This window comes from Megalobrama amblycephala, linkage group LG12, assembly GCF_018812025.1.
Source record: "Megalobrama amblycephala isolate DHTTF-2021 linkage group LG12, ASM1881202v1, whole genome shotgun sequence".
NCBI lineage: Eukaryota > Metazoa > Chordata > Actinopteri > Cypriniformes > Xenocyprididae > Megalobrama > Megalobrama amblycephala.
Genome location: NC_063055.1, coordinates 15,945,492 through 15,958,908, shown reverse-complemented (window position 1 = coordinate 15,958,908; position 13,417 = coordinate 15,945,492). Strand labels below are relative to the sequence as shown.

Sequence of the window (13,417 nt, the reverse complement as noted above, 5' to 3'; positions counted from 1 at the left end):
TAGTGATATTAAACCCTTTTAGGCTTAACATTAAGAAATGTTCATTGTGCACAAGCAGTAGTCGAAATAAAATTTAATTATAATTTTTATATCAGTAAGTCTCAAGCAGTATGTCAGTAAATATGTTAATAGATTTAAACTATACTTATAATGAAATAAATGTATTTTAAATATATTACTTTTTTACTGGTAGGCCTGGCACAGTCATATAAATGAATTAAGTCTTATAACTCAATGAATTGTGATGATGTTTATAATGAATATACATTTTTCTATTTTTGTGAGTAAAAATATTTTTAAAATTCCTTATGCTTAATGGGGACCCATTATGCCCCATTTTACTGTATAAGTCTTAGGTGTCCCCAGAATGTGCCTGTGAAGTTGAAGCTCAAAATACCCCACAGATCATTAATTAGCTCCTAAATTGCCGAATTAGGAGAAGTGATTGACATTCTAGAACGTTACTGCAACAATGGATCTACCAACTTCACATACTTTTGAAAATCAGTTGATTCTGGATCCCGTTTAGTTGATCCTGGTAATCGCTCATTGTCACAGTTGTAAACACAACGACATTCTTCTTCCATGAGGGGATTTGCCGTCACAGCATTTGTTTCCAGGCGGACTGTTTAAGAACGTGACGCGCACGTCTCCCGGAAATCCTGTAGAATTTAACCAACCAGATGACGACTTCGAAACTCCTGAAGTGTTTCCAGTTAAGTGTGTCATGTGCATCAGACGTTCAGCCAACGTTCTGTGGGCGTGACGTCTGAGGCTGAGACTATCTGGGTTCTGACATCTTACCAGCACCACTCTATAATATGCTATATATAGGCTATGTAGTTTACATGATAAAAAATAATCTTAAAGTTAAGATATACTTCTAGTTTTAATCATTTAAATAGGCCTTTGAAGTTTGGGCAAAAACTCCTGCCAATGTGTTTTTGTGTATTTTATTTAACTTATTTTCACAGTGCTGAATGTCATATAGTGACTGTGAAACACGGAACACCTCATATGATTTTATGGTGAAATTTGTTAATTTTGTGTTATCTCAGGTGTATTTTGACCAAGAACAATACTCTGTGGCTTTAGTTTAGCATGAGAGGTGAAGCAGAAATAGACTCGGTGCTGAAACGATCGCGGCACTGCCGCTCTCTGCTCCTACTACGTGCTGCTGTGCCCCCACGGCGTGCGGCAAAAAAAAAATACTCTGCTTCTGCGTCCAGTGTGAAACAGGCGTTAAACTTTTCGAATGCGGTTTCCTGCGGGAGACACTTTGATTTATGCTGGGCAGCATACTCTGCTGCAATGTGACTGTGTTCCCCTCTTAGGCTGCATTTAACTTCACTTTTAGACATACACGCGCTAACTTCCCCAAGCACTTCTCCTCTGGGAAATCCAAGCCACCATTTTGAAGTGCATTCAACTTCGTCAAGTAGGTGAGGGAGGCTTATTTGGACAGACTCTCAACCCCTCGATTTTGACAGAGGGAGTGAGTCTACTCAATATGTGCACTACTGGCAGCTCCATAGATCACAAAACAACACAATTGTGACGTCACGGCAGATTGTGCTTAATTTACCCCCAACCCACACATTTCTAGTGTATGATATTGGAGTTATTTTATTTTAACATTTAATTGCATAATACTTGTAGCTACCCTTAGCGGACGGTTTTATATACAGTTATAGTTAATTGTACTGATATCATTTTTGTTTGTGCAATTTTTTATATTTCCTCCAATAGCCCAATAATAAAATAATAAAACAGCTCCATTGTGGATTCCAAGTGATCAAGGGTTAGAGCATTCATTAAACACATTTCAAGGGTTCCGCCACTGGGTGCTCATGCAATGCAAGCAATAACGTACATACAAGTGAACGAAATGGAGGGAAGAACATAAAAAATTGACTTAAACGCAGCCCTACTACCCCACACATGCTGTATATATGTAGATTACATGAAAAAAGTAATCTTAAGTTAAGTTAAGTTACCTCTAGTTTTAATCTTTTAAACAGCCCTTTGAAATTAGGGGAAAAAACTCCTTGCATGTGTATTTTATGTGTATTTTATGTGTATTTTATGTGTATTTTTTTTTTTTTTACAGCGCTGAATGTCATATGGTGACTGTGTAGCACAGAACACCTGACTTATATGATAGTATGGCGAAATGTGTTATTTTTCATATTAACTGTATTTTGACCAAAAACAATGCACTGTGGCATTAATTCAGTGTGAGCAGCGCAGTAAAAATAGATTTGACATTGGCATCACAGCATTGCCGCTTCTGCTCCTGCCACGCTGCCTTGACATGCAGTGTAAATGCTAATCTGTTGGCATGGGCACCAAAAAGAAAAGCACTGCTAATGCTCTGATTGCGTGTCCAGTGTGAAACAGGCGTAAAAGATGCAAGATGCGAACGCAGCGGTCAAACACGTCTATCTTGCGTGTTTACATAGAAAAGTAATGGAAAACTTTTCGTATGTAACCGTGTTTCCCTGACAAGGGAACGAGACTCTGCGTCGAAACACTGTGGAAACAGCTCCACTTGATTGCGTCGTGAAGCACGTATGGAATCAGTCCAGTGGCGTGGTGGAACATCATAGGCAGGTGACGTCATCGACCAGAAAACTATAAAGCATACCCAGACCAAACGGCATTAGCTTCTCATAGGTTGAAGCATGTCGATCACATGCATGCCAGGAGTATGGCAGGGTGACGCAGCATCTTGTTCCCTTTTCAGAGAACCATGGTTACATACGTAACCGAGACATTCCCTTTCAAGGGAACTCGTGCTGCGTCAAAACACTGTGGGAACGCTATACCCACATTGCCACACAAACAGTTGTTCAGACTTTCTCCACAGGGCAGCTCTGTGGACATAAGCATCTAAAGTCCTAACTGGGCAGTGCAGATTTAGTTTCTCTTGGTCTGACGTCCTGCAGTACAAAAGGTCTTACCATATTAGTAGGAACATAGCCCAGTCTAGGGTGAAGAAAAGCCTTTACCATACCAGGTGCAAATTCCAGGCATGAGAGAGAAACCGAAAGTGCTTGAATTTCTCCAATTCTTTTCAGAGTGTGACACTTCTCAGAAACTTTCTCAATAGGCTTGTGGAGCTCTTGAGGATGGTCTCAACAACCTCAGTTGAGAGACCTGAGCTTATGAGCTGGGCCCCCTCAGAGGCCAAGCCCACAGTTTTCACAACTCTGGACAGAGGTAAAGTATCGACCCCTTCGCCTGAAAGAGAAGGTCCCTCCAGCTAGGCCAAAAGGAAGAACTCAATATTGGTACGCTTCGCCCCCGAAAGTGAACCTCAGGAGCTTCCTGTGTTGTGGAAGGATGGAAACATAGAAGTATGCGTCCTTCAGATCTATCATGACAAACTAGTCCTCGGACCTGATTTGTGACACGGTTTGCTTTAGAGTAAGCATCTTGAACTTGAGCTTCCCTACAGAGAGATTCTGTTGGTGCAGATGTAGAATTGGACGCAACCCCCCCATCCTTTTTTGGAACAATAAAGTAATGGCTATAGAAGGTGGGTCTGTCTGCTGGGAGGAGGAAAGTGTTCTATAGCCCCTTTGGCCAGCAGGGTTTTACTTGCTCCATAACCAGAGCCTGCTCAGGGCCCACCACTGTGGGCCCTCCCTTAATGAAGCATGGGCAGGGAGAAACACAGTTTCTGAGCTGCTGTTCACTCTTCATTACATATATACTGTGTATATATATATATATATTTAGGAACACTTTGAAAACACATCAGATCTCAATGGGGAAAAATATCATGCTGGATATCTATACTGATATGGACTGGGTAATGTGTTTGTAACGAAAGGATGCCACATCATTTGATGGAAAAGAAAATGATCAACCTAAAGAGGACTGAATTCAAAGACACCCCGAAAATCTAAGTGAAAAAATGATGCAGCAAGTCCATTTTGCTAAAATTTCATTGCAGACACTCAAAATGGTACTCAAAACTCCGTAGTTTGTTTGGCCCCCACGTGCTTGTATGCATGCCTGGCAATGTCGGGGCATGCTCCTAATGAAATGACAGATGGTGTCCTGGGGTATTTCCTCCCAGATCTGGACCAGGGCATCACTGAGCTCCTGGAAAGTCTGAGGTGCAACCTGGGGGCATCGGATTGACCAAAACATAATGCGCAGAGGTGCAATTGGATTTAGGTCATCCTCCAGGTACTGCCTGCATACTCTCGCCACATGAGGCTGGGCATTGTCGTGCACCAGGAGGAGCCCACTGCACCAGTGTAGGGTCTGACAATGGGTCCAAGGATTTCACCCCGATGCCTAATGGCAGTCAGGGTGCCATTGTCTAGCCTGTAGAGGCCTGTGCGGTCCTCCATGGATATGCCTCCCCAGACCATCACTGACCCACCACCAAAACCGGTCATGCTGAACGATGTTACAGGCAGCATAATGTTGTCCACAGCTTCTCCAGACCCTTTCACCTCTTTCACATGCTCAGTGTGAACTTGCTCTCATCTGTGAAAAGCACAGGGCGCCAGTGACGGACCTGCCAATTTTGGTGTTCATTGGCAAATGCCAATCGAGCTCCACGGTGCCGGGCAGTGAACACAGGGCCCACTAGAGGACGTCGGACCCTCAGGCCACCCTCATGAATTCTGTTTTCTGATTGTTTGGTCAGAGACATTCACACCAGTGGCCTGCTGGAGGTCATTTTGTAGGACTCTGGCAGTCTTGCACGAGTATGCTTTACAGTTTTTCTATAAGACATTCCGTCACACCATTGGACTGATTCCATACGTGCTTAATGACGCAATCAGGCAGAGGCATTCCCACAGCGTTTCGACACAGCGCAAGTTCCTTTGAAAGGGAAATGCTTTCGGTGTTCATTGATACATGAAACAACAGAACATTTAGATTGTTCATCAAATAGTTGACACATTCTTGTATTTCCACTAGCTGCTCTAGCGAGGAAGTAAACATAGCAAACTTTGTACAGCTCACTCAGGGTTGGATCTAAGCTAACAGGGCAGATAACATCACCAGTCGTGGGTGGGGCCTGTTATTTGTGATGTAACAATGTATAGATTATGATTTATGGGTAATATAAAAAAGCGGATGGCTTTTTACCATTATAGGATGACTGTGTACACACACCGCTGACTCACATTTATGTTCAATCACCATTTAAAAGTGAATTAGTAATAGGTCCACTTTAATGAGAAAATATCAAAAACAATACAACGAAATTTAAATTGTTTCAAATTAATCCGACATTACATTCTGAACCAGGCGGCCCTGCTGTACATGCATGCTATGATCTTTTCTCATATTTCATACTGCATGACAGCATGGGCCCAGGCAGCTCCCTCAGCTACAAAGCACATTGGTTCACTTTATAACCAAGCAATGAAAATGATGGATATAAAACAATTCGCTTTCATCACTGCCACAATCTTAAGAAATATAATTTATTAAGTTTTGAAAGCTTTAGTAATTTATGTTTTCTTAAATTGTTATTTAAGTGTACTAATAATTTGGCTCCTGAACCCCTGAGTACATTTATCCAAGGGCCAAACAGCAGTAGAGTGACAAGAGGCTCTTTAAACCAAAACTGTAAAATCCCACCGTGCAGAACATCTTTTGGCAAATCAGCCTTTTCTTACAGGGCTTGTAAACTGTGGAACTCACTGCTCACAGAGATTAAGAACATTTCTGAGTTTAAAATGTTCACCTCTAGGCTCAAGGCATGGCTGAAAACAAACCAAAACTGTACCCATTTGTAAATGTCTGAGCGCGAATGAGTGAGTTTTGAATATGTAAAATTGCACTGTGTATTTTTTTTTAGAATTGAATATCATTTTATTATGTGTTATTGTAGAAAGGCCCATCCAGGGACGGGAGTTGAAAATTAGCACTCGCTATAAACTTTATGTGCATCACATCGGCTGCAAACTTTGCTCTGTAGCTATGTCTGACTGCATTGTCCCAGTCAAATAAACGAATAAATAAATAAATACTTTTCCAGTAAACCACAAACATTTGGAAGAGTCATGGGGCCTTCGGATATCGTTGTAAACAATGAAAAAGAGTAAAAAAGGATGAAAAACATTGCTGTAGAGCTTATGTGAAAGAGCAGCATTCATTGTCTCGCCTGCAACCAATCAGATTATACAAGCATGTGAACTTAATGTTAGACATTGTCCTGCTCTGAGGGGCTCTGTTAATACTGTGCCAAGCCAATTTACAGGGATTTAAATGGACTTTATACACTTAATTTCAGTTTGTTTTAGCTTTCACAGCTGCTTTATCTTTAATAATTATCATTTTCTGAAAGCATAACATGCATTAGCATGTATACAAATGTATAACAATGTGTGGCGGCTCTGTTTTATTAGCGCTGTGTTCATGGTGGAGTGTGTGTGTGTGTGTGTGTGTGTGTGTGTGTGTGGCCCGTGAAAACAAGCTGTCAGCAGACCAGATGAATCAGTTTGTGAACATCAGACACTGAGCTGCTCTAATGAATCACTATTTCAGAAAAACAAGAACAGAAACACTTGATGAAACCATTGGTTTCCAAAAAAAAAGTAACATCACAGTTCTCTGGAGAAGTTTAACCTCTGGGTTAAATTGCTCATACTTCAGTTTAGTGATATGAACAAACCCCTAATCCTAAATATTAAATGTCCACACATAACTCATTAAATTGAATTAATTTTTGTTTACATTTAAAAAATTTAAATGAAAATAAGAAATGTTGCCTTGGCAACTAACTAAAAATAACCCTCACACATAGGGAGTGGAGTTAATTAAAATAAGAAATGTCTTGATTTTAGTTGCTTTGTCTTATTTTAATGATTGTTTTAGCTTATTTTAAATCATCCTGAGGCCCTAGTGGAACTCGGCCTTGTGGTTGAGAACCTCTGCCCTACGGTAAAGCTGTCAGACCATCTAACTAGGTTCTGGTCCCTGACAAGCAAATACCTTGAGCTTAATTCAGGTTTTGAATGACAAGGATGTTGCTGTTTGTTAGTCAAGGCTTTGAAATTACATTTTTGGTCTTGGAGGAATTTATTGTGGCTTCTTTCTCTCTGTTTTCCATCAGGGTCATTGTCATTACAGTGGTTACATAGAAGATGTGGAGGGCTCTTCTGCAGCACTCAGCCTGTGCTCTGGGTTAAGGTGAGATCACAGAAGCTTAAATGGATAGAGGTCTAAAAAGTTGCTGACTGTAAAACCTTTACAGCTATAGACACACTTCAGAATTGACTTTCTTAATAGATGTTTTTAGCCTTAAGGTACAGAATTCATGTTAGTAAAAAATATTTCATCAAAACATAAATACTTTTTCTGCCTCTGAAATTATTTTTCTTTTCTGTATCCAAGGCCACATAGGCAGCAAGAAAATATGAATATCATATTTATAGTCTACTTTTCACAATCCAGTCAAATCCCAATGGATAAAATTAAGTAAATTTGAAGTTACTGTTTTGGTTGGAATATGTAACTTTATATGAATTTAAATCTAAATTTATCTTTGAAGTTTAAATGAAATATTAAATGAAAAATCACCCCATCTATTTTCTAAATGCATGGTACTGCTCTTATGAATAATTCATCCATTTAACTTTTAACATTTACATTTCTGTTTTTTAATCATAATGTTTAATTAAATAGTCATAACTCTTCTCCCTGGTGATGAATGCTGGATTTATCATTTAGTCCACTTAAAACCTGTCCCTTTTCTCTCAATTGACCATTCGCAAAGACCCACCTCCTTTAGTTACTGTTGCTATGTCTGACAAGCCATGCCGCTCTCACGCCACACATCATGTTCTCACACAGTGAAAAATACTTCGCGGAGCAAAGAGGACACTGACAACGTATTGACACACAAGACAGAGCAGGTTACTTTTGATATGAAACAAAGTCTCAAGTTTAAAATTTTGTAATTTATAAAGAAATTTAAACAATACCGTTTTGTGGCTCTTTAAATATCAAGCGGCTCATGAACCGATCATCTCTTCTTACTAGTTAATTTATATCATCAAATAAACATGAATGAACCACATTTCAACCACAGAAAGATGTTAGTACACATAATTTTTCAAGTTCAAGTCCACCAACGTTAATCTATTAACTCCCCTGATTGCTTTGTCGGACAAAATGACGGATTCAGCGTTATGATTGTTTAGATTGCTGGTCAATCAAACTCCCGGCAAAGGGTCAATTAACAGCAAACGTGATCTAATTAGATCTGCTTCAATCTAATTAACAACCAATGGATAGAACCAGATCCCTGCCCTCCATTTTTTATTTTTTGAAAATTCATTTCACTCAGATTTCACAGTACTGAAGATAAGATCTATCGCTACTTTCATTTCATCATGACTTTAAAGAGTCAAAAAAGAATCCCTTGTCATTATACACAGGGTTCCCACAATCCGGGAAACATAGAAATATAAAAAAAATTCAAAACTTCCTTTTGAGTTCAGATCACTCAACATTGTGTCATTGTGTAGCTGATGCTTAGGAGGAACACCTTTCTCCAAACTTACTGAAGCCTTATTTATATAGCGTTCAAACACTCAAAACAGAGGTGGGCTCCTCCACTCTAAAGGGTGGTGCTGACCGTCATTGCCTCAGAATCATTCTCCTTCGGACAGCTGCTCTGTCTTTGCAAAGCCTTCACCAATCAAGCCTTCATAGAGGACTACACTTTACCAGTTGCTCTCCTACATACATTTCGCCTTTAAGGACAATGGCACAGAAAGAATGCCTCTCCTGTGAGGGACCCATTCATCCCCCTGATGTGCATGAATGCATGATGTGTATTCTGCCTGGGTCACGCCCATGCAGAGGTAGTGCTAAAAGGGTCTGACTCTACTCACTGCAGCATAATGACAGTCAAAACCCTCTACCTTTGAAATGCCCTGATTGACAGTGATTGTCTTCTGTCCCCCGCCGCCCCTGAGCTGTGAAGAAAGAAGCAATGTCAGCCTGAGGCCAGAGGTTCTGATGATGAACTCACGCCGGCTCAGTGCTCTAGTTATTCTTGATGTCATATGCACCACGGTCTGTGCAGCACATTTTCTTTTTAATTTTCCGTGAGATTTGCTTGGGCAGCATAAGAGCACGAGACAGAGCCTGAAAGTGTGTGTCTCAAGCTAAATGCGTGAGAGTTGGCAACTCTGTTATGCATTTGTCATATTTGTAGAGCATATGTCGTAATTTAGATTTTTAAGATGGACAAATGTGGTTTTACAGATGCCAGAAATGTGGCTTTCAAATGAAAGATTGGTATCAAAGGGCAAACCCAGGTTCCTAACTGATGACGAATACTTGACAGAGCAGCCATCAAGTGTTAGACAGTATTCTATAGGGGTGTGACGAGACAGGTAGCTCACGAGACGAGACGAGACATGAGATTGAGTTCACGAGAACGAGACGAGATTTTTACACACTATTTTTAAGAAATCCTCGAAGATGAAATACATGATTAGAAAAATAATCTGCAGGTGTATTTGAAATGTTTTAACTAATCATCTTGTAATTAATGTAATTTCAGTTCTACTTTCTGAGTATGAATTATCATATGCAGTAAAAGACAACAATATTCAAGCACTGTAAAACGATGTGCCGCAAACTGGCTTCTCTCCTGTATGATTTCATACAAGTCTCTTCAGACCTTACTGTACATGATTTATGAGCTTTATGAACTCCTTTCCACAAATTGACCATAGAAATAAAAACAGTATAAGTAAAAATGGTAAAATTTTACAATAAGGTCTCATTTATTAACATTAATGTATTAACTAGCATCAACAATGAGCAATATCTTTGCTACATTATTTATTAATCTTTGTTAATGTTAGTTAAACATAAAAATAGTCATTCATGGTTAGTTCATGATAGTGCATTAAAGGGTTAGTTCACCCAAAAATGAAAAATCTGTCATTTATTACTCACCCTCATGCCGTCCCACACACGTAAGACCTTCATTAATCTTCGGAACACAAATTAAGATATTTTAGTTGAAATCCGATGGCTCCGTGAGGCCTTCATAGGGAGCTATGACACTTCCTCTCTCAAGATCCATAAAGGTACTAAAAACATATTTAAATCAGTTCATGTGAGTACAGTGGTTCAATATTAATATTATAAAGCGACGAGAATATTTTTGGTGCGCCAAAGAAAACAAAATAATGACTTGTTTAGTGATGGCCGATTTCAAAACAATGCTACAGGAAGCATTGGATCATGCATGAATCAGTGTATCGAATCTGCAGTTCGGAGCGCCAAAGTCACGTGATTTCAGCCGTTGGCAGTTTGACACGCGATCTGAATCATTATTCGATAAACTGATTTATTTATGCTCCGATGCTTCATGAAGCAGTGTTTTGAAATCGGCCATCACTATATAAGTCGTTATTTTGTTTTTTTGGCGCACCAAAAATATTCTCGTCACTTTATAATATTAACATTGAACCACTGAACTCACATGAACCAATTTAAATATGTTTTTATTACCTTTATGGATCTTGAGAGAGGAAGTGTCATAGCTCCCTATGAAGGCCTCACAGAGCCATCAGATTTCAACTAAAATATCTTAATTTGTGTTCTGAAGATGAACGAAGGTCTTACGGGTGTGGAACGGCATGAGGGTAAGTAATAAATGATATTATTTTCATTTTTGGGTGAACTAACCCTTTAAGTAATGTTAACAAATACAACTTTTGATTTTAACAATGTATTAGTAAATGTTGAAATTAACATTAACTAAAATGGTGTAGAAGTATTGTTCTTCCTTAGTTCATGTAAAGTTAACTAACGTTAACTAATGAATCCTTGTAAACACTTGTAAAGTGTTACCATAAAAATAAATAAGTTTTCTTTTAGTCTCATTAAGTGCAAACAATAAGTGCAACCATAATCAAAGCACTCTCTCAATATTCAAAGTGCAAATAGAGACCAAAGTTTTCTTTAAGCATGATACAGAGCTGAGAGATGCTTACAACTACACTGCCCAGCCTAAGATAGCTTTCATATTGGAAGATATTTGCATGCATCAGGGAGCCGCTTTCAAATGCAAGATATTGACATCGAGTTTGAATATGCGTTTGCGTTTACTTTCACTTTTGCGATCGCGTGTACTCTGTGAATAGGGAGCGTTATCCAACTGAATTAAATGTTTTTTTATTTCTATAAAAGCAAAATGACAGTGGAGGCGTAATGTAAACGTAGCGGTGGCATATTCTTTCCTAATTTCACCCTCACACTATCACGAGACTGCTTTTCGCCTCGACGAGAAATCTCGTCACAATTTAATCTCGCGAGATATTGTGACACGAGATCTCGTCACACCCCTAGTATTCTAGGTTATTAAATGCTGAGGTTTTTGGTCAAATAATTAAAACCTCTTTTTTTCAGAATTTAGTAGGAAATTACTAGTAGCATTGACTGTATGATCTAATGGTCAGCTATTGTCTTCCTTCTTACACAATATGTGGTGTACTCAATGCTTATGCAGCTTACTCAATAAGGTCACTGTGGCAAGCAGGGCGGTGCCTCGAACCTCACGGAGGAGCTTGGAACTGGAAGGATAAAAGGAGGAGTGACGACAGTGAAGGATAAGAAAGGACCAGGCCTGGACTTTTTTTTTGTTTTATTGTGTTTTTATGTGGCAGTCTACCATGAGGGACTGACACTTTACTTTTGTAATGTTGTTTGATTATTTTATGATTAAAGTATTGTTGAATGTTCGCTGGTTCTCGCGTCCTTCCTCCCTAATCAATGAACATTGTTACAGTCACTAAGAAAATTGTCTTCCCCTTAGGGTAAGTACTGTTATCTGTGTACTGAAGCGCTGTACCTTTGCTTTAATATGATCTTATAGCGACAGATACTGATGCAATGTCGAGTGAACTGAACTCAAACATCTCTGTTACATAATGTAACCGTGTAACTGTGATCAAGACATTGTATAAGCTGTCGTGTTATATAGCTCAGATTCGTTACAGACTATGCTTTTTCTTCAGTTTAAAGATTCTGAAGCAGTGGCATTCCTCCTTATATAGCAGAGGAGCTTGCCTCTATTTTGTGCACTGGAATGCCATTGGCCCGTGTACTTAAATTGGCATGATTCAGTAAGGCTTCAGTATTTTGGGAGAAAGGCATTCCCCCCATAGTTTGAGCTACTGAAGCAATGTCTAGTTCCCTCCTCTCAGGGAACCAAGGTCACATTATTAACTGGAGATCAGTGTTAATTTTGTTGACGAATAATTTTTGTCATAATTTTCGTCAACAAAATTTTTTCACGGACGAAAACGAGACGACGACTAAATAAAAATGCTTTTTGAATGACTATTCATCAATGAAAAAAAACGAAACGAAAATTAAAGAGAGTGACGATTTGGGAAGATATCCAGTCAGGACTGCTGTCCTGTGTGGAAGATGCGCACATTTGAAGTGTAACGTGCTGAAAATGAACTTACTTTTTTTTTTTTTTTTTTTTTTTTAAGTTATGCTAAAGTAAGTATTTCATTGGCATAATAGTCTTTCTTGATGTGATCTCTATAACTTTTTTTTTTTTTTTTTTTTTTTTTACAAATTATTATCCAGTTGTCACTGTATTTTAAAGGTACAAATCCAAAACCCAGAACATGAAACATAAACTGTGAACAAAATCTAAAACATGAACAAGAACTTAACTTGAAACAATGGCCTCAGACATATACAGCATATGTACTTCAATACATGACCACTAGACAAGGCAGACATAAGGGCTTAAATGCAAGACTATGGGGAGCACATGATAAAAAAAAAAATAATAATGAACAGACAAAACTAATGAAACATGAACCAATGAAAGCAAGACTCATACTAAGGAAACAAGATCACATGAGGGGAACAGGGAATCACATGACATGGAACCAGGAAACATGACTATGACAATTTTCAAAATAAAAGACATGAAAATACAGACTTGACAGTCAAAAATGAATAGAAAATAGATGTTTGTCAAAATCTTTTATAAGTGTGTAACCTGTATATACCTTAGGGGTGTTATCTACACGGAGGGCACCAGTTTCGGTATTGAACCATTGGAAGATTCCTCCAGTGATGAGCACTTGGTGTATCGTTTGGAGGATGTAGAGACAGAACCTCTCACCTGTGGAACACCTCACTTTCAAAACCATGATGATGAAGCTTCACCAAGGCAACCTAAAGACAGCCATGTCCATAACATCACATTTGGTCAAAGCAGCCATCTGATCAGGGTGAGTCATTCCAAATCCAATGACATGAGCAATTGTACAAGCTTTAGAACACAGATAATTAACAGTGAATATTGAACTCCTGCAAAAAGAAAATGTGTATGTGCATGTATATTACAGTAGTGTACTTTTGCATGATGGTGTAAGTTCAT

General features: G+C 38.9%; 1 protein-coding gene across 2 annotated transcripts in view; it reads left to right on the top strand.

Annotated features, from left to right (window-relative positions):
• The window catches only part of adam9 (ADAM metallopeptidase domain 9), a 66,672-nt gene that overhangs the window by 25,364 nt on the left and 27,891 nt on the right, over window positions 1-13,417 (top strand). For both annotated transcript variants that reach the window (XM_048209147.1, XM_048209146.1), the window contains exons 5-6: window positions 7,094-7,170; window positions 13,049-13,268. In XM_048209147.1, the coding sequence (XP_048065104.1) occupies window positions 7,094-7,170; window positions 13,049-13,268 (297 nt within the window). The remainder of the gene's footprint in view (window positions 1-7,093; window positions 7,171-13,048; window positions 13,269-13,417) is intronic.